The following is a 22,383-nucleotide window of genomic DNA, read 5'->3' as shown; positions in this document are numbered from 1 at the left end:
CAAGAAATTCGAGTTCTAGTGAGTTCATCATCAGACTCTTGGGTACAGTCTCCTAGGGGAGATTTTTGGCCCCAGTATGGACTACATACTCCTCTGGTTATTGGGGGGGGGGGGGGGATCCTTAAGAAAAACTTAAGGATCACTAGATGGTTTTTCTCAGATTTCACTGTATTCCGCTATCTGGAGGAGTCACAGCAAAGGCAGAACCTTGTCAAAGAGGAGATTCCCCTGATTTTCATTGCTGCTCTGGGCTGGATCTAAAGGATGGACATGGTGTTACTGAGCTAGGCGTGATAGCTAACTCCCTAAAATGAGTTTATTTTATTTTTAATCTTTATATGTATATCCTATTGCATGGTTTCTTCAGCTTTTATAGTAGCAGTTTATATCTAAAATGAGTCAAAGGTTTACAGAATTGGCTCTTTTTAGTGTTAAGCACATTTGCACAGAATGAGAATCTGGATCACAGTCTGTTGGAGTTATTGCACTGCACCAACACTTTTCTAATTAAGTGACAAAACAACAAAGAAATGCAGGCAAATTCCAGACAGATGCGGCATATTGTATTTTGGAAGTATAGATCACATTGTTTCAGTAGTCATCTTTCACCAATAGTTTAATTTCACGTTTTAAAAGTAAATCGGTGCTTCTGTTCAGGTGTCACCCTACCTCCCCAGGACTCCACTGCTGAGGACAGTAGCCACATAAAAGTCTAGTGCTTGAAGTCTTATTAACGACTCCAGCCTGCCTCCCTCCATAGAGTAATCCCGGTTTTGTTCCTGCCATTAAGGCATGACTGGGTTATGAAAGTGCATAGGTAGTTAGGTAAGTATAGTTTATTGGTCCCCAGGGGAAATGATTTAATACTGATGATATGTTTGGTTAAGTTTGTTACCCAAGAGGTACGTCAGTGAGCCTCCCTCTAGCTACAGTTCAAGTTTGAATAAACGATGGTTGTTCATCCAAGATGCTGGCTTTTTTTCTCCCAGAGTGCTGACTGTCCTCCAGTACTTTTGTCCATGGTAATGAATGTCCTGAGACTCAGGCTTTCAAAACTCAGAACACCAGTTATCCCAGCTGTCCCCCTCCGCCCCCCCCTTCCCACACCCTCTGCTTCAGGCTGGGTGACATTCTCTTATTTAGGGCAAGCACTTAGAACAGCTAATTTTCCGGTAAGAAGTCAAAGACTCAGAGGGGTTGACTGTTTCCAGAAAGACCTTGGCTGCAAGCCATGCAAATGAGGACCATGCGTCTGTAGTCTGTGTTGAACGTGATCGTAAAAGTTGCCAGATTAGCATGATACGCTTCGAAGCAGATCCGCACGAACGCTGCCGCTGAGTGACATCACTACATGAGGAAATCAGTGACAAGAAGCCATTTTCAGAACCGCGGGCTAAGGCACTATGGATAAATAATGTAGTTCTGTAAAATGAACAGCCATTTTTATCCATCCGTCCGTGTTCTATACCAGCTTGTCCTAATCAGGGTGGCGGGGTCCGGAGCCGATCCTGGAAGCTATAGACACAAAGCAGGGAATAACCCAGGGCAGGGTGCCAACCCATCGTAGCAGCTGTTTTTAATGTGTCACAATCCATTAATATATTAATGTATTTCCTGGAAAATGACATATTTTTCTCAAGAATGATGAATTTATATTCTAACAAAACACATTTTATATTTATATTCTTTTATTATGCCGAGTATACAGTATCAATGCCAGATGCTGCCCTTTAAAAAACAAAGACACAGATAAACAATGAGAATAGGACTACAAAAAAGCAGCTCAAATATACAACTATAGTTTAAGTTATATACTGTTATTTCTGTAGAAGCTGTAAGAACATGAGCCAAGACTCGTCACACATTCTGGCCGGATCATGGGAAAACATTTTGCTAATTTATACCTGAAACTAAGTATACCTGTGAGCTTCTCCATAAGCATAAAAGACAAAGACAAAAAGACAAAGTAAATCGGGGCTCATAATTCCTAGATGCGGCGACACCCTCTAGAAGTGATTACTCGAATAACACTATCATAAGCTGAGGCTGGGTAACCAAACTTTAAAATCAATGAATTGTAACACATTTTCGCAGGAAATTCAAAATATTACGACTAAAATCAGCTAAAATATTATGTAACAGTGTTCTTATTTTAGTGTTTATCGTAAGCTTAAGCAATTCTGTATAAAACTCTTAATTCAAAGGCGAGGTGGAGCAGGTGAAGAAAGTTCGAGGATGGCTCTGGTCTATTACATGTGCAGTAAAGAGGGATCGTTCATTACAGGTACAACTAAGAGGGATGGTGCATCAGAGGTATGGATTACATGGCTGATCGGTTACAGGTGTGGCTGAGAGGACTGTGTCATTACAGCATCAACTCAGGCTTGGCCCACTACAGTCCTCACCGCAAGAGCCAGTCCATTACAGGTATAGCCAAGAGGGCGGCTCCATTACAGGTAAAGATGTCCAGGCATTACAGGTGTAATGGAGAAGCGTCCGCTGACTCACCGTTTGCTGAGACTCCAGTGGTTCTGCTTTGACTGCAGGCATACCGTCCAGCATTAGCATCCTACTGCTAATGGTATCTGCAGGAAGGGAAATGGAAGGAGGAGCAAATGAATTCCGGCACCCACAGTACCATGACTTTTTACTGAAGTTTATTACAAATAAGCAGTTACATTTTACCAATGCTCACATCCAGTAGCATGTGAATTCGAATAAAGAGAGACGCGGTCCGTTACGCTCAAAGTATATAGTGGCAGGCAGAAAGTGATGCCAGCTGTTTAAGTGGATCACATCAGGAATCATATAATCCATCCAATTTCCAACTGCCTATCCTGTAGGGGTTCACTCTGATTCTGGAGCCCATCCCAAGAAGTACAGGCCACATGGCAACCAAAGTTCTCTTATGTTATTCGGTTAACCATAAATATTCCCTTTTATGGGGCTCTTTGGGAGAGCTTCCCAAGAGCATCCATAGCTTATTACGTTGTACATGCACTGTATTTAAGACTAGATCCAGGTAGTAAAAAAAATTACAGGAAAGACGGCCCTCCCATTGCAGGTGAATCCCTGCCTTGTGTCCTGTGCTACCTGGGTCAAGGCCTGCAGCGGTCCGGTCCTAGACTTGGATGGATGGATGGATGGATGGATATTGGGATACTGTTTAAAAACATCCAATGCCCAGTTTATCAGAAAATTACCACATCACTAACTTTTACTTCCCAAAATAAATACATTTCTCTCTGGAAAATCCATTTTTAATGATTTCCCTTATGTTTATATTTTTTGCATTTTTTTGTCTAAATTCCCTTTAAATGTGCATGTTAATACTTCACCGAAAATACAACGATCATTAATAATAAATATTATTCACAGTTTTTTTTTCTTCTCAGGATGTCACAGAAAGCTGGTATTAGACTTTAAAAAGCATCACGTCAGTGTCATGAATAGTGTGGCAATTCAATTGTTGCAGCAGGCAATTTACTTTCTTGTAAGTAACTGGGATCTATTTTCATTTCTAGGCAGAAAAATAGTGGGCCTTGATCTTATAATTCCCAAGCAACAAAGCCGACTATGAATGGCAGGTATTCATTAAGATTTTCCGTGACATACACACTTGATGAATAAGGAGGGTCTGGTAGAACAAGTGTTAGACCTGAGCTACTGTATAGTATGACATCTTCCACAGATCTCACATCTGTCCATTCAGCTCTACCTGTTCTTGCATATGGATGGTTATGGGACAGATCTGTAAATTCCATGTTTGACATCATGGGTCTTACAGAGCTACATGTGTAATGAATGCCATTAGTTTGATTTCAAGTGAAATTACTTGTTATCCCCATACTTGTTATGTCCATACTTGTTATTCCCATACTTGTTATCCCAATACTTATCCCCATACATGTTATCCCAATACTCGTTATCACCATACTTGTTATGCCCATACTTGTTATCCCAATACTTGTTATCACCATACTTGTTATCCCAGTACTTGTTATCACCATACTTGTTATGCCCATACTTGTTATCCCAATACTTGTTATCACCATACTTGTTATCCCCATACTTGTTATCCCAATACTTATCCCCATACTTGTTATCCCTGTACTTGTTATCCCTGTACTTGTTATCCCAATACTTATCCCCATACCTGTTATCCCAATACTTGTTATTCCCATGTTGTTTTCCCCATATTCACAGGCACATTTTCATCTCTGAAATATTATGCAATCGAATTTTCTCATAAAAAATGAATAAAATGTAAATAAAAGTAGGTTCTGCTTGGGGTCTTATGCTTCAAAGAAAAATACATGCGTCTTTTCTAAGCACCAAATACAACAAAACAAGTATCCCTTGCTGGTGTCCTGGTATGACCCAATCCTCTGTTATTTTAGCAGTAGAAAAAGAATGACTGCAAGCAGGGTAAACATGTTCTGAACATCTCCGTTCCACTTCAGACTTGGCAAAAAATGCAAGAATTGTGTCTCTCATTTCCATTCAGCATTGGATCCCCTTCTGCTAAACGTAAGGGTGTCACATCTACAGAGACTCCAAATAAAATCCAGAATCCAAATAAGGAAGCCAAACATCAAAGCTAGAGCCTCACATGATGGAATGCTTAAGCAGTAACATACAAAGCAACTGCCAGGGCAAGAATATACTTTGGTATTTGGATATTGTTTTTTTTTTTACATATAAATGAAAGAAATTGTAACAACACACTGTATTATAATAAAAGGAACTATGATAAAATATTTTTATGGTATAGTTTTTCAATTCTGCACTTTTCCAAAAATGTTTAAAACACAGCAATAAGAAAAACACATTTAAAATCCTTTGGGTGTCTGAACCAAATCATCTTCTGTTACTCCATAGACATACAAAGCAGGTGTATATCTAAAAACATCTTTTAATATTCCCAACTTCACACAGTGTGGACTGTTGCATGCTATGTATTCTACTTATAGAGTTCTTTTGTGACCGTGATCTATACCACTAATTAATGCCTAAGGTGCATACAACTCTTAGCAATAGTCTTGTAATTTGAGTGTGATTGGCATGTCCTTTGGCTCCAAGACTTATGGCGTAACTATAGCAACAGAATATTGAGCTTGCAGCGCTTTAGGCGGTCCAGAAAGATATCCCCTGACACAAGGCTGCAGCCACGCCGACAAAGAATGGCCAGTACTGCTACCTGAACGCCCATTTCATCACGCCCTGCCACGATTAAAGGATTAACACAGATAATGCTTATGGACCAGTGAAACATAAAAGGGGAAGGTAGCATTGTAAAAATGATAAAGCAAACCAAAGTCTTTCATTTGTTTGCTTGCATGCTTGCTCATTTTGATTGACACCAACAGCTACTGACTGGAGATCCTTCTCCTCAGCATGTGAACACGATCCTCCATTTCCTTTATTCTTACGATTTTCACCCTTGGAAATCAGCTGTCCACAAGCAGAAAATCAATACCCTGAGCATGTCATAGACTTGCTGAGTATTGACCACGAGGGAAGAAAACACATTGTTCTTCGCAAGTAATGACTGTCAAGTAACAAAAACAGCAGTTTTATTATTTGATCTGCTTTTCTTTTGCTATATTGTATGCTCTGCTTATACGGGGTATTTACAAGTTTAGTTCGTGGTTCAGAACATGTTTAATATAATTAATTTGTATGCAACTGCAAAATAAGGTTATGTACCTTGTACAGTATAAAGAATACCAAAATATGGCAGTTCAAAAACAAAAGCAAAATATAGTACTCATTAGCTTTGTGTTTACAAATGAAGTTTTTTTGACAGGTTTATACATCTACAGCAGTTGTAAACATTGAGAAAGCGTGAGACACCGATGAAGCGAAGGTCCAGAGGACCAGAGATGGTTCAGGGGACATATCAGTCTTCTTCTATTGCCCCAAAATCTCTGCTGCACAGTAAAAACTGCCTGACTGAATAGAGACAGGAGAAAATCCACCTCAGTCATGGGGTCTACTGAGGAATTTGATCTTCAGTCTCATTTTGAAATATGCCGTTCACACTCTCAGAAACCACAGTTAGTCACGGCGCTAACTAGTGATGTCAGCAGTTTCACAGGACGGCTTCTCGGTAAACTGGGGGATCAATTAAAAGTACAAAGAATTTGTAAAGAAAAAAACAGAATCTTCCCTGATCACATGCTGACCTGTACATATATTGACTGATGGAAAATTGTCAGTACTGCAGCATTTTTACAGTTAGTTTTTTTTCAATATTATCTGTCATCTAAATCGGCATCATCTCAGCAATCATTAGAGCAATTATGATTATGGTGACGCATACCATTAACATCACATTGGCATTAGCAACCTCGGATCACCACCATACCATGGTGGAGGTGTTTGCCTCTGTGATCCTAGGAGCCATGACCCCGTCCGGACTGAGGAGACCAGGGCCCCCGCCCTGGGGCCCGTCGTGGGGAAAGAGCTCATGGGCAAGCACCTGGTGACTGGGCCTCTACCCCTGGGGCCTGGCCGGGAATAGCCCGAAGAAATGACATGGGTCCACCCTCCTGCGGGGCCGCCGCCTGAAGGGGGGTGCTGTGGGGGTCGGGTGCCGTGTTGATCTGGTGGCAGTTGAAGGCAATGGCCTTGACTGATCATCGGCGACCAAATCAGGCTGTAGGTTACATGGAATGTGAATCTCTGGTGGGAAAGGAGCCTGAGCAGGTGAAGGAGGCAGAGAGACACCGACTAGATGCTCGGCTCGAGATCTGGAACCAAACTCCTGGAAAGGAGCTGGACTCTATTCCACTCTGGAGTTGCCCATGGTGAGAGGTGCCAAACAGGTGTGGGTCTACTTATAGCCCCAAGGGTTCGGCTAGTAGACTGGGGTTTACCCATCTGGCCTTCTTGGAGACCTTGCATGGGGTGCTGGATGGCACCCCCTGTGGGGACTCCATAGTATTGCTGGGGTACACAGCTGGGGTAGTGACAGTGCTATCTGAAAGCGTGTGACTGGGCAGAACAGCCTGCCCGATCTGAACCCGAGGATGGATGGATGGATGGTATTAGCAATATGAAGGTAGAAGTAACCGCAGTTTCTTTTGAAAACTTCACAAAGAAGTGTGGGAAATTTCAGTTTAAAAATTATACATCCATCATCCCCCTCTTTATCCAGCACAGAGTTGCAAAGGATCCTGGAGCTTTTCCCAGGCAGCACAGAACACCCTGGATGGGATGCCAGTCCCTCACAGGGCATGCACACAATATGTACGATTTACAGACTTATCAGAGGAGACCAGATTACCCAGAGGAAATCCATGCAGTGAGGGGAACATGCAGACTACCCAGATGTATAGAGAGGGGGTGGTATCCAAATCCCCAATCGCGTGGGGGAGGGACAACAGTGTGACCAGCTCTGTCATTGCGAAATACAACATGGTAAATGAAAAGGCAAAGGATGTTTACGAAAAAAAAGAAAAAATGAACTTCGAGTAATATTCTCACAAGAAAGAAGATAGATAGATGGATAGATTGATAGATTGATTGATTTTATTTATTGTGATTAACATTAACATGATAAACTGCGAAAAACGTCTGAAACTGCAGGATTATAATCAGACCTAAAATAACCTCTATCCCCTTTCCTCTGTGCCAATGCACGTTCATTTCCTGTGTGCTAAAAACACACATCGACAGAAGAGAAAGCCCAGCATCAACAATCCAGTTCAGCATGTTCAGTGTCTGTATACTCAATGCACACATTACTGTGTGACACATTACTTCCACGACCATCATCAAAATCATTTGCCATTTGTGCCACATTAGCTGTATTGTTGGTTTGTACCACACGGAATAGCCTTGAATCACATCCCTCATCTACGAGTCTTGGCCACCTAACATCCTGTTGGCAGATCCCTCCTCCGACCCTCTTAGTAGGTATTCACCATGACTGATTGTGAACATCCCGCAGGCCCTGCCATTTCCGAGATGCTCTGACCCAGTCGTCCTTTTCAAAGTCACTCAGATCTTAGGCCCAACTTATTGCTTCTGCATTCAACATGTCAAGTTTGCGTACTGAATGTTAGCTTACCATGTAATACATCCCAGACCTTGACAGGCACCATTTTTACGAGATAGTCACCATTATTCACTTCACAATGGAGGTGGTCATAATGTTTTGGCTCATCTGTGCATTTTTAACGTTGTATTTCCATCTAGCACAGTAAAAACATAGCGTGCATTTTCTTTATGTCACAAAGGAAGAACATACTGAATTCCATAGGATTTCAGGGGAAAAATAATATTAGCAGAAATTTTGAGGTCAAAGACTCCGTGTCCCTGGAGAATTTAGGCTAGAAGGTCTTGCTCAAGGGTCCAGCAGTGATGCGTTTCCCTTTCAGTTATGAGATTTGAACCCACAACCTTCCAGACACAGATTTATAACCTGATCTACCCACCAACTGTTAGACACAATTTTGACCTAATTTCACATTTCCCATCTTGGGGTAGGATCTGTGACTATCTAAAAGAGCTGCTGCGCTTTCCAGTGGTCCATTCTCACCTGAGCATGACCAGCCATGCAGCAGACATGTGGTTTTCCCTTCCATGCATTTCAATCCTTTCTGCTGGCCTCTTCGGAAATGCTTTGCTGCTGCCTGCAAACTTCTGCTCATAAAAGCCAGACCGCAGCCACCATGTCGTGGATTCAGAAAAGGCCGCCGGTCATTCATATTCCCACTCAGGCCCAGTCTAATGGCACAGCGACGAGTTGCTCTTTCAACTGTAAAAGTACTTTGGATACAGCTTTGGCTTAATCTTTCTGGCATGCCATAAATGACTTCAGACTTTCCATTTTATAAGGCTAATTTTCCTTGGCAGGCGAATTGGCCGAAACAACTTTGGATGCATTTTTGAATTAGACCCTGGAGAGGTGAACTGTTTCAGTACTGGTATTAACTGCAGGCTGTCACTAACTCGTGAAATTGGCCTGTGTGTGCGCTTATCGGGCTCATTCACTATTCATAAGGTTAGATATGGACATATTCCCCCTGTCCATTGAATTGCTATGATTGTTTTTAAACTGTTAATCTATTTTGTGATTTTGTGTCCAAGGCAGATAGTACTGCTCCAGACTGGGCACAGTACACTTGCCGAAGCGAGTATTTGATTACTGAAATGACGATCCCACAGGCAGGTGACTGCTGAAACACAACTATGCACCGTCAGCTATGAAAAAGAAAACATCTGATGTTAGACGAAACATGCAAAGGAAACATCAATAAATAAAAGCTACAAACATAAGTAGCTGTACAGTTATGCAATATATACCTAAAGAACATGCAGTGTCTCTGTGCTGCTTAAAAATTCTTCCTGGCACTGAACTAGCTGTGGTGGTGAGTATAGTCACTGAAACGAACATGACTGTGAACAGGTTAAGTACTCCAGCTTTGCTTTTAAAATGGAGCACGTATGACTGCCTCATTTCCCTTGGCTTGCTTCAAAACCTGGTTGAGTAATTTGGCCCATTTATAGAGCCGTGACACCCATGTAAACACCAGGTTGGCCCCAGATGCAAGCTGGTGAACGGAAGTTCACTTATTGAGATGGAATGCCCTTGGGCTCCTGCTATTTCTGCTGCAGGAGATACTGTGTCGCTAATCCTGCCGAGCGGAAGTTTCCGGATACAGCTCGGGTCCAGGCCGTGTTCACACACTTACAGAGGGCCTCTGAAAGAAGGCTCTGGGTCACCCCGAGGTTTTTAAGTTTCCATTCTAATTCGAGGGCTGGAACCAGCTCAGTTAAAGGCACAGTGCAGTTTGTGAAAAACTACTTCATCATGATAGGTCAAAACCATCATTATTTCAAGATATTGTAAAAATCCCAATTTTATTTGTTTATTATGACTTTCCCTCTATCTCAAATATGTCAGATATTTATCATTAACACTGCATCTCTATTAGAAGCACTGCAGTGTAACTGTAACACTGCACATCTGAGCTCAGGTCCCCATTGTCCCCGACACAGTTGCTCTCAATCAGAAATGTGGTTTTTTTTTTTGTGCAGAGTAAAAAATGAAGGCACACTCTATCATTCATGTATTTCATGATTCAGATAATGTGAATTAATGATAAAACAGATATGGTGACTGTGATTTGTACTTTTTGGTAGTGCGATATATTGCATTAAACGTCGTATTAGACAACATGTGCGGGGGAGAACATGATGGCGTTTGTTTAACGCTACAAAACAATAAAATTACATCAGTATACATTTTAATTTCCAAACCCATTATCAAAATACATACATAAAATATTTTTATTACTTTTTCACTGCAATCCAAAACAGCTTACAATTTCTCCCATTTATTCAACCTAATACTTGTCTGTTCAAATTCAGGTACTGATACCAACAGGCTGGAGACCAGCCCAGTACCCCTCAGATCTGTCCTAAGCATCCTGCTGACATAAAACATGCGTGAAGGACGGTTCAGCTGTATGATGCTCTAAACCACTTTGTCAGTCTTTCAGAACACTTGGGATTTTCCCTTTACAATGAGAGGTTCCAGCGTGTTCCCTATCTGAAACTTCCCAAGGCCACGCCCCCCCACCCTCTCCCCTAACTGACCTTGTAATGACCTGGCACACCCCAGGCCCCTGATTTACCTGCCATCATTATCACCATCATCGTTTATGCTGGACATTCCAGTTATGTATAAAATCTTCATCATCAGCATGCAAGCTGGAATTATAGCAGGGGTAGTACGACTGAGCACAGCCCACGTTGCATAACATTGGAATGTGATATTCATTATAAAAATTACATTTGAATTTATACAAGACCTACTGCTAGACACAGGCAGACATCAGGTCGCTCTACTGCTCTAAAAACTTGGTTCCATTTGCTTTGGTTTTTCAACAATGAAAACCGTCATCAACTGTAATTTCTCTTGTAATTAAAGGTCGTTTTTACTCTTTTACTTCATAATACACATGGGTGATTATATGTATGTATGTATCCATGTATGTATGTAAGTATGTATGTATATATGTATGTGCATATGTATGTATATATGTATGTATGTATGTATGTGTGTGTGTGTGTGTGCAGGGTAGCTGTAAGCAGGAGGAAAGTCAGGACGATTCCAAGGGCCCCAGACTGACAGGGGGCCTAAATATACAGCTACTTAAAATTTGGAAAATAACTGGATTGGTCCGGACTGGAGGGCCCAAAATGTTTAGCAATGCCCCTGTGTGTGTGTGTGTGTGTGTGTGTGTGTGTGTGTGTGTGTGTGTGTATATAATGCAAAAAAGTTACCATGTGTGCACATTTCCTTGCAAATCTTCCTGGCAAAATAAGGAGATCACACTACATAGACAAATAATAGATTCCATTTTTGGCACCTGCTTCAAACAGATGATTCACATGTAATGAAAATGGCCCAGGCTGGGTTTTATTTACCCGGGTTTTTCCTAAGAATCATCTCTAGTAAACCTTAGCAATAGCATATTTATTTGATCACAGATTATTCTGTGAATGGGAATTTATCCAATGCATGAGTGAATTTGATATATGACTGCAAAATAATACATAAAATAATATAATATAATATAATATAATATAATATAATATAATATAATGAGGGAAAACATGCATGTACAGTAACATAGTGACATGACCCATGGGAGTTTTACCAATCAAATTGCAGAGGAGGTAGGTCGAAGCAATTAGAATAAGCAGGACCAACCAATGAGATGTCTTGACCCCGCCTCCTCTAGTTGCTTGGACCCACCTCCACTACCTGATTGGTATCTGACTGGATCTTTCTGAACCAATCATTTTTCCTTCTGCCCTCAGAACATTTTTCTGTAAGTAAAACTCCCACGAGATAGTAACATAGGAACAGGTGTTACAGAGATGCATATCATGGCAGACATTGGCATACAGTGACATAACGACATGGAGGCAGGTGATACAGTGAGGTAGAGCACAGGAGACATTCGTACACAGCAACGAAATTATATGGAGAGAGGTTTTCTGGTGATGCAGAGTACAGCAGACATTTATATACGGTAATGTAGTGATATGCCAGTGAGCAATTCACTGACGCACAGTAGAGCAGACATTTATATATAGCATTGTTATAACATGGAGGCAGGTGATACGGTGAGGAAGAATACAGCAATGGTTCGTGCACCATGGCTTAAAAACATGCCCTGAGGTCCTCACCAAGAATAGTTTAGGCAGTGATAAGTGAAGTTTTTCACTACACGCTCACACAGCAGTCCTGTCGAAAATAATGCGCTCACATTGCTGGCCCAGGTCTGACTCCGCACGTTGTTTTGCATCATTCTCTAGAATGTTCACCTGCAACTGCCGACAAAGTAATGACATAATTACAGGAAGAAGACGAGCCATCCGAGACCCGCCCATGGATCGGCCTGCGGGAGCAGGGCAGCCCAAACTTAAGTAGCCTGCTGCCGTTCAGGCTGATTCTTCAGTAAACATCCAGGCCTCTGCTCACTCTGCACTGAAGTGGCCACATTTTGTTTAACCAGTGCCAGTAGGGAAAACTCTACTGGATTTTTACATTTATTTAAAAAAAAAAAATAGACTATTTAAATCTGTCAATTTTTTTAAGTTTCTGTTGTGATGTGAACTTATGTGAGATTTTAAAAAAGGTTCCTGACTGCGATAAAAAAAAAATAATAATAATGGTGCATCCTTCTCTGTGTAACTTGTTTTGGAGCCAGTCCTCTACCATGAAAAATTACCGGCCTCTGCAGCTCTGTCCTTTCCTTGTCTTGCCTGCATCAAAGTTTGCACAGCTTGTCTATGCGCAGTGTGTACTGAACACGGCTATAGTAAACAAAATTGTGTGGGAGTTGGAGATCAGGGGTTGAATACACCAAAACATTAGTAATGGGGCAATTCATTAACTTAACTGTTCAAAAGGAAGACAGCCAAAATAGTTCTGATTCATTCATTGGACAGCTGAACTCTCCTAAACTTCAGTTTTATAAGAAAAACACTTTGTTTTTATAGCTGAATGTTTCCTGTGAATGTAAAACATGTCAACTATATGTGTACAATTGCTACATGCCTTCATACTCAAGTACTCTATTTTCTGTTTTCAGCTGATGGGATTCCAAGTTCGGTGGGGGCTCAGTGGGAGGGACTGTTGCCTCAGACTACCAAGGTTTGGGGATCAAATCCTGCCTCTTCTCTGTGTGTGTGGAGCTTGGCTGTTCTCCCTTATGTCATGAATTTCCACCTACAAACTAAAGACATACAGTTAGGCTAGCTGGCATCTCAAGTTTTCCTGTGGTATATGAAGGTAAATGTGTCCTGTGATGGACTGCCGTTCTCTCTGTGGTGTTCCCCAGCCCCGTGTGGCCAGGAATAGGCTCCTGGCAACCATGACTAGGACATGGTGCTTGGAAGAAGGATGGAACTCCAAGATTTACTCACAACCCCATAGACACACTAGAAGTATTGCAAAGGTTCAACAGCTATTATCAAGAGAAAGGATGATTATACATGGTCTTTGACACATGAAAAAACAGAGGAACTGCCAGATTTTGCAGGATGTGATCAAAGACCTACAATGTCCCTGACATGCTGCAGGTGACTGCTGTGTTTGCACTTGGTCCTTGTTTGCCGTCTGTCGTGTGTGTGCTGGCATTGATTGTGTTGGGTGTCTCCTGCAACTTGACTTGCCTATGAAGATAGACCACCCTTCTTCTGTATCCAGGGAGCATACACAGAGCACATGGGTGCAGACCACAGATATCCCACAATGCCCCACAGTCCCCCACAATCCCCTCCATTTAAAACCAGATACTCCCACGCACACACATCGGTGACACACATACAGGGACGGAGCGTTAAACAGATTGTATGTATTCCACCTCATTTCTGATATACAGAGTCAACTGTTTGTAATCCCACTGATAAAGTATTAAATTATCATTTGATATGGCGTCTGGCAGCATGAACACATTTCATATGCATTTTTGTTGTATTTGCTGCCTGTACAATAGCAATAAAGGCATTCTGTTCTATTCCACTATAGGCACAGCAAAAATAATAATACTGAACTGTCAATATGAAATTGGTGTCTTTTGATAATTCCACTAATATTTCAGTGTCTGTTGTATTACAGTAAGAATAAATAAATGAAAGTGCTGGTACTGCCGTTAACACCAGTAGACATCTCCAGTGCCTGACATTTCACACAAATTGTGCAATTTATGTTTTCTAAAACATACAGAACTGCTACAGTTCTGAGTTCCTGTAGCTTGCTTGTGTAGCATACATGATCTCCCTGAAATGTCACACGGGTTTCCTATCACAGCCCAAAGATGTGCTGCTAGGCTACACTTCCCATGCTGCCTGCTTGCATGCAGCAAAAGCTCGGAATCCCATACAGGGAGAATCCCAGTGTTACACCCAGTACCACCAGCAATATGCACTGGACAAGTGGTGGAAAGATGGACAGATATTTTTCACAACATCTCTAAAATAAATGTAACATTTGTAGAGAGCATGCAAGAGTTAGGACTATTCCTTTACATGCCCTTGCAGATTTGATGTGTTTGTTAGCAAACGTCTGTGAAAAATCCACCAAATCTATGAATACAGGCCTGACTCAGAAGTGAAGGGTAAGGTCTTTTTCTTACACAGAGTGTAAAGTCAGGAAGCCTAACTCTGGGACTGAAGTTTTGCTCTGTTCCAAACTGCCACCTCCCACGAATCCCCACCATGCCCCCACCCCGCCCCCCACCCCGCTTGCAGCATATAAACATCTTTGCTGTCAGCTCTGCCCAGGTTTACTTTAATTGACAATAACAGTGCTGGAACTTTCCCCAGCAGAGGGTTGGCCTCCTTCCTGTGTGAGTAACGGCGGCTCACCAGTGCCATAGTGCTCCGCACTGGACGGCATCAGAGACTCGTGTAACGCTGCCATTTCCGCACCTGCCACACCTCCTGTCCCCACCTTCATGTTCTTCCACCACCTCCCAGGGCTTGAGATATTTAACCCATTACACTCCGGGTAGTGCCTCTGCCCCCCCCCCCCACATGACCCCCCAACCCTGAGAAGTCTACACTATCCCCACACATCTGACACACAGCAGGAATTACACAGGATTTTGCGTTTAATTCACACATGCAGAATTCACTACAAAGCACACATTAGCAAACATTTATCAGCTTGCAAACAGCAGCAATAATTTCAGAAACTCTTTTATTTCTGAGCAAGTCTTAAAATGCTCACTGGCACTATTTACAACTCCGCCGCTGTCTCTCAAACTACAGACGCCGCAGTGAATCACACAATCATCTGTCAGCGCACATCTGTCATCCCGCACTGCAGCAGCGTTATCTGTTGCTGACAGTTCAAGTTGCACACTGTAGCTTCCAGCACAGACGGCGGCCGTTACATTGCGAACTGACTACTCGCACAATGATGGTGTTTCCAGTCAAATGATGAATGGATAGCAGTGTGCCGTGGGAAGCATGTCAGTCGGCTTGCCGCTGACGGTGGATGGGGCAACGCAAGGCAGAGCTACAGCAGAACAAACGAGACAGACGACGCAAAACGAGAAAGAAAAACGACACAGACCTTGTCAGAGGCTGCAGAGCGCTGAAAACTGTTTTCCTTATACAGTCCCTCTCCCCCGCTCTCTCTCTCTCTCTCTCTCTCTCCCTCTCTGTCTCTCTCTCTGTCTCTCTCTCGCCACCTCTTGCTCCCCGCCTCTCTGAAACTCCCTCCCCTTTAAGCCCTTCAGCTGCTCAGTGTAGTTCTCAGGAAATGAATGGGGGCTCACAGAAAACTGTTGTACTTGCAAATGACTTACCACAGTCACATGATCGGTTAAATGCGGGGTGGGCCGGTGGGTGGGGAGTACATGAGCTGGGGAAGACAATATGCTCTAAGCTTTAACAGCATGCATCGAATTACACGGGGGCCCCTTGGGGGGGGTTCCCGACAGGTTCGGTTAGCTCTTGTCCCTGCTCTCTGTGCTGTTGACAGCAGATTGCCTCCCACATTAAAAAGAGAGAGAGAGATATGGGGGGGGGGCAACAAGAATACAGGAAAAAGTGGTGAGCCTCTTTCTTCAGAAAAGTGCTGTTCACCTATTATAGACAATGCACATCATTAATTGGCAACTGGGCAATTCCACTCCCTATATGTTTTTGAAAATATGGGTCTGTCGTTTTCAGTGCTTCACTAAATCGAGCCTGGAAGCGGCAGTGGGGATGTTTATGACTCAGAAAAGCTCCTCTGGGGACCCAAATTAGTGTAAAGGAAGCAAAACTAATTTGCATGACTGATAAATCAGGGTTTAGCGAGAGGAAGTCGTTCCTGGGCTGCATAGCAGAATCCCTCCCTGCCCCACTATCTGCCCTCCTGTATTTCCTGTACAGAGCTGCCACTTGCACACTTGTCGGTACTTGGTCTTTTAAACAGAGTGATTTCTCTTTTATGTTTTATATTTTTTCCATTTACTGATACTGTATATCAGGCACATGAGGAAAAGGTGCTTTTTACAAAAAAAAACCCAAAAAAAACAGCTAAATCACCTTTAATTATAAACAATACACATGCCAGGAAATTTTGAGAACTCTGGTTACTAAACGAAAAGCCATAAAGATAAAATGGTGATTTTTAAAAGGAAAATAAGTTGTGAATCGTAAACAATGTCTCCATTGAGGTTAATTGGAATCTCTAAATTGCCCTTATTGTGTGTTTCCTGCGATGGACTAGCACCCATTTTTCGGGGGTTCGCCTACGCCGTACCCCTTGCTGTCTGGGATAGCCGCTGCGCACCCACCTCACAGCTCTGTACTGGGGAATCAACTGGAAGATGGATAGATGGGATTCTTAGTTTGTCAAACAAAAGGCTTCAGGCTTGGGGAAGATGCAGAAGCATGAAGTGCGGCTCTCTGGGGCTGCGGGGGCAGGGGGGAAGGTGGGTGACAGGCAGCAATCTCACCTCCTGGCTCTCCAGCAGCAGTGATGATAGACCACTCCCACGGCTCTGCTCATCTATTTCTTTTACAGAATCTGGAGAGATGGGAAAATGCAGGTGCCCTGGACCCGAGCTTCCTCTTTCGGATACATGATAGGGAAAAACCATCTTCATTATGCAGGGGGATGGATACCTGAGAGGGATGAACCATCTTCATTATGTAGGGGGATGGATACTTGATAGGGATAAACCATCTTCATTATGCAGGGGCTGGGATACCTGATAGTGACCAAGCTTTCCCAGCATGCAATGCTTACTGTCAAAGTTTGAGAGGATATTACTCAGCTTTCTCTAAACTGATGGCAGAAGCATCTTAATATCCAGCATAACTATGTTTGTTTGGAAAAAGACAGTTTTTCATGTGATTAATTTAATGGAGCATGTTTTTTCATTACCAGATATATATAACATTTCAGAAAATATGTTATAATCACAACATTAAGTTATGAAAATTGTTAAACATGCAGCAACATATGGAAACACACCTTCATCCCCCAAGATATGGAAATTAAGCCCAGCTTATGTGTAATTATTATTTTTTATATAAGGGAAGGTACTATTATTCAAAGCCATAAAAAGTAAGCCAAAGGTAACATTAGGACAAAGGTGATGAGGTGATATTATGAGATATGAACCTGACTTCAAAGCCAACACTGGAGCAAGTAATGGCCAGTCTTTGTCATTAGACTGTGCATTCTACAGTCTTTGTCATTAGACTGTGCATTCTACAGTCTTTGTCATTAGACGGTGCATTCTACAGTCTTTGTCATTAGACTGTGCATTCTACAATGACTAATATTTGAGTTAAACCAGTATAGGGAAAAACAATGGATATTGGTTAGAACAGTAGGGTCAAGAAATTGATTCTAACACTCTGCCCAATGCCAGTAGACTGTATGAACGTTTGACAGTCCCATATGTTTGAGATTGGAGACAGGCATTAAAATAACACTGGAAGCAACTACTTTGGGAAGGGAGGATCTTTCATATGCATTTATAGGGTTCTTCAGAGGCACATGCTTGTGTTCGCTACCTTGAGGGGAATAATCCGTGATAGTTTCACTAACAGGGACAAAAATAATCCTACAGATGTCATTGGCTGAAACCTCCTGCTGCAATCCTCCATTTTGACAAACCCTCTCTGTCAAGTTAAAACTAAGGCAAGGTCAGCACTTTAAATCATTTTTATAAAACTCTTATCAAATTAAAGGCATAATTAAACGGGGTGGCTGTTGTAAGGAAATCTGACAACAAATGCCAGCTGAATACAGGAACTACAGGTTCAGAGCATGAATATAAGTGTAAATGTGCTGAACACGGCTCATGCCTGATCTGTATCACCTCAGACACCTGCTGGGTGGCTGGAATTGGACCTGCAGAGATGTCCACTCTTGTATTTTCCTGCAAACCCTCACCATATTTCTGTTACATGCTAGACATACAAATCAATGACATGAGGCTATTGGTGTGGAAAATTTTGTGCCATTTTCTGGGAAAGATCTTGACCTGACAACCTCACCTGGGAAGATCCATTTCTGTCCGAAGGTATACTCCATTGGGACGATATCACCCTGGCCGTAGATGGGTGGAGCTTATGGTATTAGTGTTGGCCATTGTGCAGTCCCAGTGCTGCTCAGAAAACTGATCACAACATAATCTGCTTCAACAAATAGTGTGTTTAAAACTTCAGTCTGTCATTCAGGTTTATATTTGTCAGGGATAATTAACACAGTACTATCTTTATCTTAATTTGGACTGAATTATAAATCAAACTTTTTAAAAAAGATTAAATAAAACTTTATTCATCCTGAGGGAAATTATTATGCCAAGGCAGAGCTCTCACCTTGCAAGATTAAAACAACAAAGCTTAAAAAATACTAAAAAAAAAAAAAAAAGAATACAGTGCAATACTAGAACACATTCAGAAAAAGATCTCACCAAATTCAATTTAATAAAATGTCTGGAAATGCTGATAATCAAACTGGTAGTATATATCTGGGGGAAATGTAGACATGTATTTAAAAATTGGGCATTTATAACTTTTTATTTGCTGTCAGAACTACTGGATATTTTAATCTATCTTTTGTCAATACTCTATCAAAAATGACATGAGACACTTCTAAATTTGGAAGTACAGTATTACGTTCCTTAATGCCAGTTTAAATATATTCAGTATATGCATAAAATTAATAAAATCCTGTCTAAAAGAAATTTACTTGACTAACATATATTTTCCCTGTATATTGTTTCGGTGACACCTTAATCCAAATGTAGATTCACCGTGCAAACACCAGTGGAGAAAAAAATTAATAAAAATTATCATGGAATGTATTAAACAGAGCAAATGCAAAACTGTGTGACGCTGTATATTAATGGAACCTCAGTCCTGCTATATAAGACACAGGATGCTAATGGGGGATTTTAAACCCAAAAAGCAGGGAGTTTCAAAAGACACTTGAGGTCATGACAACAGGAAAAGTATAGCTTAGGTCACTCTATAGGCAAAGGAGCAACCCAATAGAAAACTGATGAATAATAGAACATCTTGTATCAAACCCATGTCAATGGAACAATGGCCTGGCTTATTATCCCTCTGGAACAATGCAGACAACTTTGTTATGAGTGTGAACAAGAGGTAAATCTTTGTTGCAGGTACTTTAGTGACCATTTGAGGTCTTGGGAGGGGATGTCGGAATTCTACCGCTGGGAGTGATGGTTGGATCCTCAGCATATTGACACTGAAGGTCCTCTTGTATTTATGAAATCCCACTGAAGTATGCGTTGAGCTGTACATTATGAGACTACCCTTGAGAGATCATTTATCCTTGGTCTTAGACACAGCATCACTATCTCATACATACTCCACTTTACTCTTACACAAACACTACTACACCCTCTTACATGCACAATCATACTCTCTTTTATTTACTATCATACTCTCATACACACAGCATCATTCTCTATAGCTACTCATACAAACATTATATGCTTGCATAATAGTCTGTGTAATAGAGGAAAACAGTACATACGGTATCTATGCGAGTATGGTAGTATATGTAAATGAAGTTTACAGTGTATGTGAAACAAAGGATTAATATACTTACACATTCTGTAAACACATACAAAACAAGAGTGCTGCATATTCGCTCAAAGACAAGGGACGCTTTCCAGGGACGATGAAACGAGATGCATCATTAGGGCTGGGAGCAATATCGGTAGATGTTCCAAATGAGATATAGGACGACACAATATTGTTTATGGTGATAAGATAAGATAAGATAAGATAAGATAAGATAAGATAAGATGGAAAGTAAGTGTTTAGCATAGAGAGGTAGAATCATCTCTTGCCTTCATGGGAGGTGCATACTTAGTGCAAGTGTAACGGTTCAGTGATGAGTCAAAGAAAACGTTGGGTTAGTGTCCTCCAAGCTGAGTGGGGTGAGGGATCTGGAGACCTGAAGTAAAAACAGATGGAATTAAGCATGAAGGTGTCTCTGACGTGCTCAGTTATGCATCTTAGGGTCGAAGGTTTGTTCAGCCTACCAGCTACCTTGATATTACGCCCCAGAAAATAAAGAACATGACGCTGGATATCAGAGGCAGGTAAGGCTTGAAGCAGTTTTCTGCACACCAAAGGACAGGTCAAGCTCCTCCAAAAGAAAAACTTATTCAACATTTTTCTTCGTCACGTGGTCAGGCTTATAGACATGAATGGTGACAGAGGTCATCAGCTCCAGGACCAACAATTTAGTCTTTCTGACTTTGAGTTGGTTCTTTAATCACTTTCCACAATAAAACTCTTCACCAGATCTTTATATTCCTCTTCTCTTGCTTCATTGACACATCTCACAATCAAAGAATCACCAGAGATCTTCTGAAGACGACCTTTGTTTGTACCTAAGGTCTATAGTGTTGAGAGCAATGAAAGGTGGTGACGGCCCCGTTCTATGGGATGCCCCCTTGTTGCTCAGTATCACATCAGATGTGCAGCTAATGATGTGAATAAACTGTGACCTGATGATGGGGGAATATGTGGTCCAAGAAACTATAGTGTCCTTAACCTGCTTCACTTTCACCTTCTCTGCCAGCAGTTAAAATCAATGGACATAGTCAAAGAAGAGAATCTTCATCTTGTTACTCCACTTCTTCAGGGCTCTGTGAAACAGGTATGGGGTAGTTCCCTCTACACCTACACGTACCTAGTATGCAAACTGGAAGTTCTTCATTAGTGATTTGAGACTGTGGAGGACTTCCTGGTCTGATGTGCAGCAGCCAGTGTGAGGCTGAGTGGAAAGTAACTGACAGATAAACATAATGGTGGCCACTTTGAAGAAGGGTACAACAAGACAGCTATGATTCTATGAGTATATCTCAAAATTCTTAATGAGAATGTTTAACTTATCTGCCCAGTCCTGATTTCTGACATCACCATCAATGTTCTCACCATTCACCCAACATATAGGGGCCATAGTGGCCTAATGGTTTGGGAAGTGCACTTGTGATTGAAAGGCTGCTGGTTCGTATCCCTGACCAGCAAGGCACTGCCCCCCAGGTGCCAAATTAACTGCCCCCTGCTATGTCACACATGGTTTAAATGCTGAGGACACGTTTTGTTGATGTGGTATGTCAACGATAATAATGAATCACTTTCACTTCGCAAAACGAGTCCCAGTCTGTCACTACCAAGCAGCTGTTTCATGTGACCACATTCAAAAAAGAGTGGATGAAAGAGAGCTGTAACTGAACAAGGGGGTTGCATTTGTTGACCAGGTGTACAAGATTGTGGTCTAACCCGGCACTGGAGATGTAACTGTGTGCATTCTTCCTGCTCACACAGAACCAAAATAGATTCAAGGTCCTTGCAGAAAGAAGTGTAATTGATTGCTATGAATGTGCTATGGTATTGTGTGGAAAAATACACAATAATAAAGAGTACGACCTCACATGTGGTGTCCACTTCAGCTGTGAGTGGAACGTGAGAACCTGTATTGCAGGTACTGTAGTATGGCCTCAAGCTCAAAGCCAAATGATTAGGGCATCATGGTCAGCTGACCACTTCCATTCACCTTTCTGCCTTTTCTACTCCTGTCAGGGAGACTGGCAGGAAGTCTTTTAGTGTGATGGTGGCATTCAGCAAGTCCCTTTCAAAGTTCAACTCTGTTAAGCACATACATCTGCACTCCAAGTATTCCTCTTTTGTCTCGTACCAAGGTGGAGAGCTTGTCCGTCTTGCTTTGGAGCGATCTCACATTCCCCTACATCACTGCAGACCGGGAGGCCTTACGGTTTATCCTCCGTCTCTAACACCCCTTAACTCCTCTCATTTGCCTTGGTGCCAACAGCCGACTCCACTGCCACACCC

At 41.9% G+C, this 22,383-nt stretch overlaps 1 protein-coding gene across 2 annotated transcripts in view; it reads right to left on the bottom strand.

Annotated features, from left to right (window-relative positions):
* Positions 1–15,784, bottom strand: part of LOC111852777 (Krueppel-like factor 12) — a 30,034-nt gene extending 14,250 nt beyond the window's left edge. Inside the window, exons 1-2 of one of the 2 annotated variants that reach the window (XM_023829023.2) lie at positions 15,611–15,784; positions 2,509–2,585 (exon numbers count right to left, since the gene is read on the bottom strand). In XM_023829023.2, coding sequence (XP_023684791.2) covers positions 2,509–2,568 — 60 coding nt within the window. In that variant the 5' untranslated portion in view covers positions 2,569–2,585; positions 15,611–15,784. Of the gene's footprint in view, positions 1–2,508; positions 2,586–8,548; positions 9,700–15,610 lie in introns of those variants that run through there. The other variant, XM_023829022.2, reaches the window with a different exon arrangement.
* Positions 15,785–22,383: the final 6,599 nt, after the last annotated feature.

The sequence above is a fragment of the Paramormyrops kingsleyae genome, chromosome 16, assembly GCF_048594095.1.
Source record: "Paramormyrops kingsleyae isolate MSU_618 chromosome 16, PKINGS_0.4, whole genome shotgun sequence".
Classification (NCBI taxonomy): Eukaryota; Metazoa; Chordata; class Actinopteri; order Osteoglossiformes; family Mormyridae; genus Paramormyrops; species Paramormyrops kingsleyae.
Note: the sequence above shows the minus strand (reverse complement) of the source record. Positions and strands in the feature narration are given on the sequence as shown.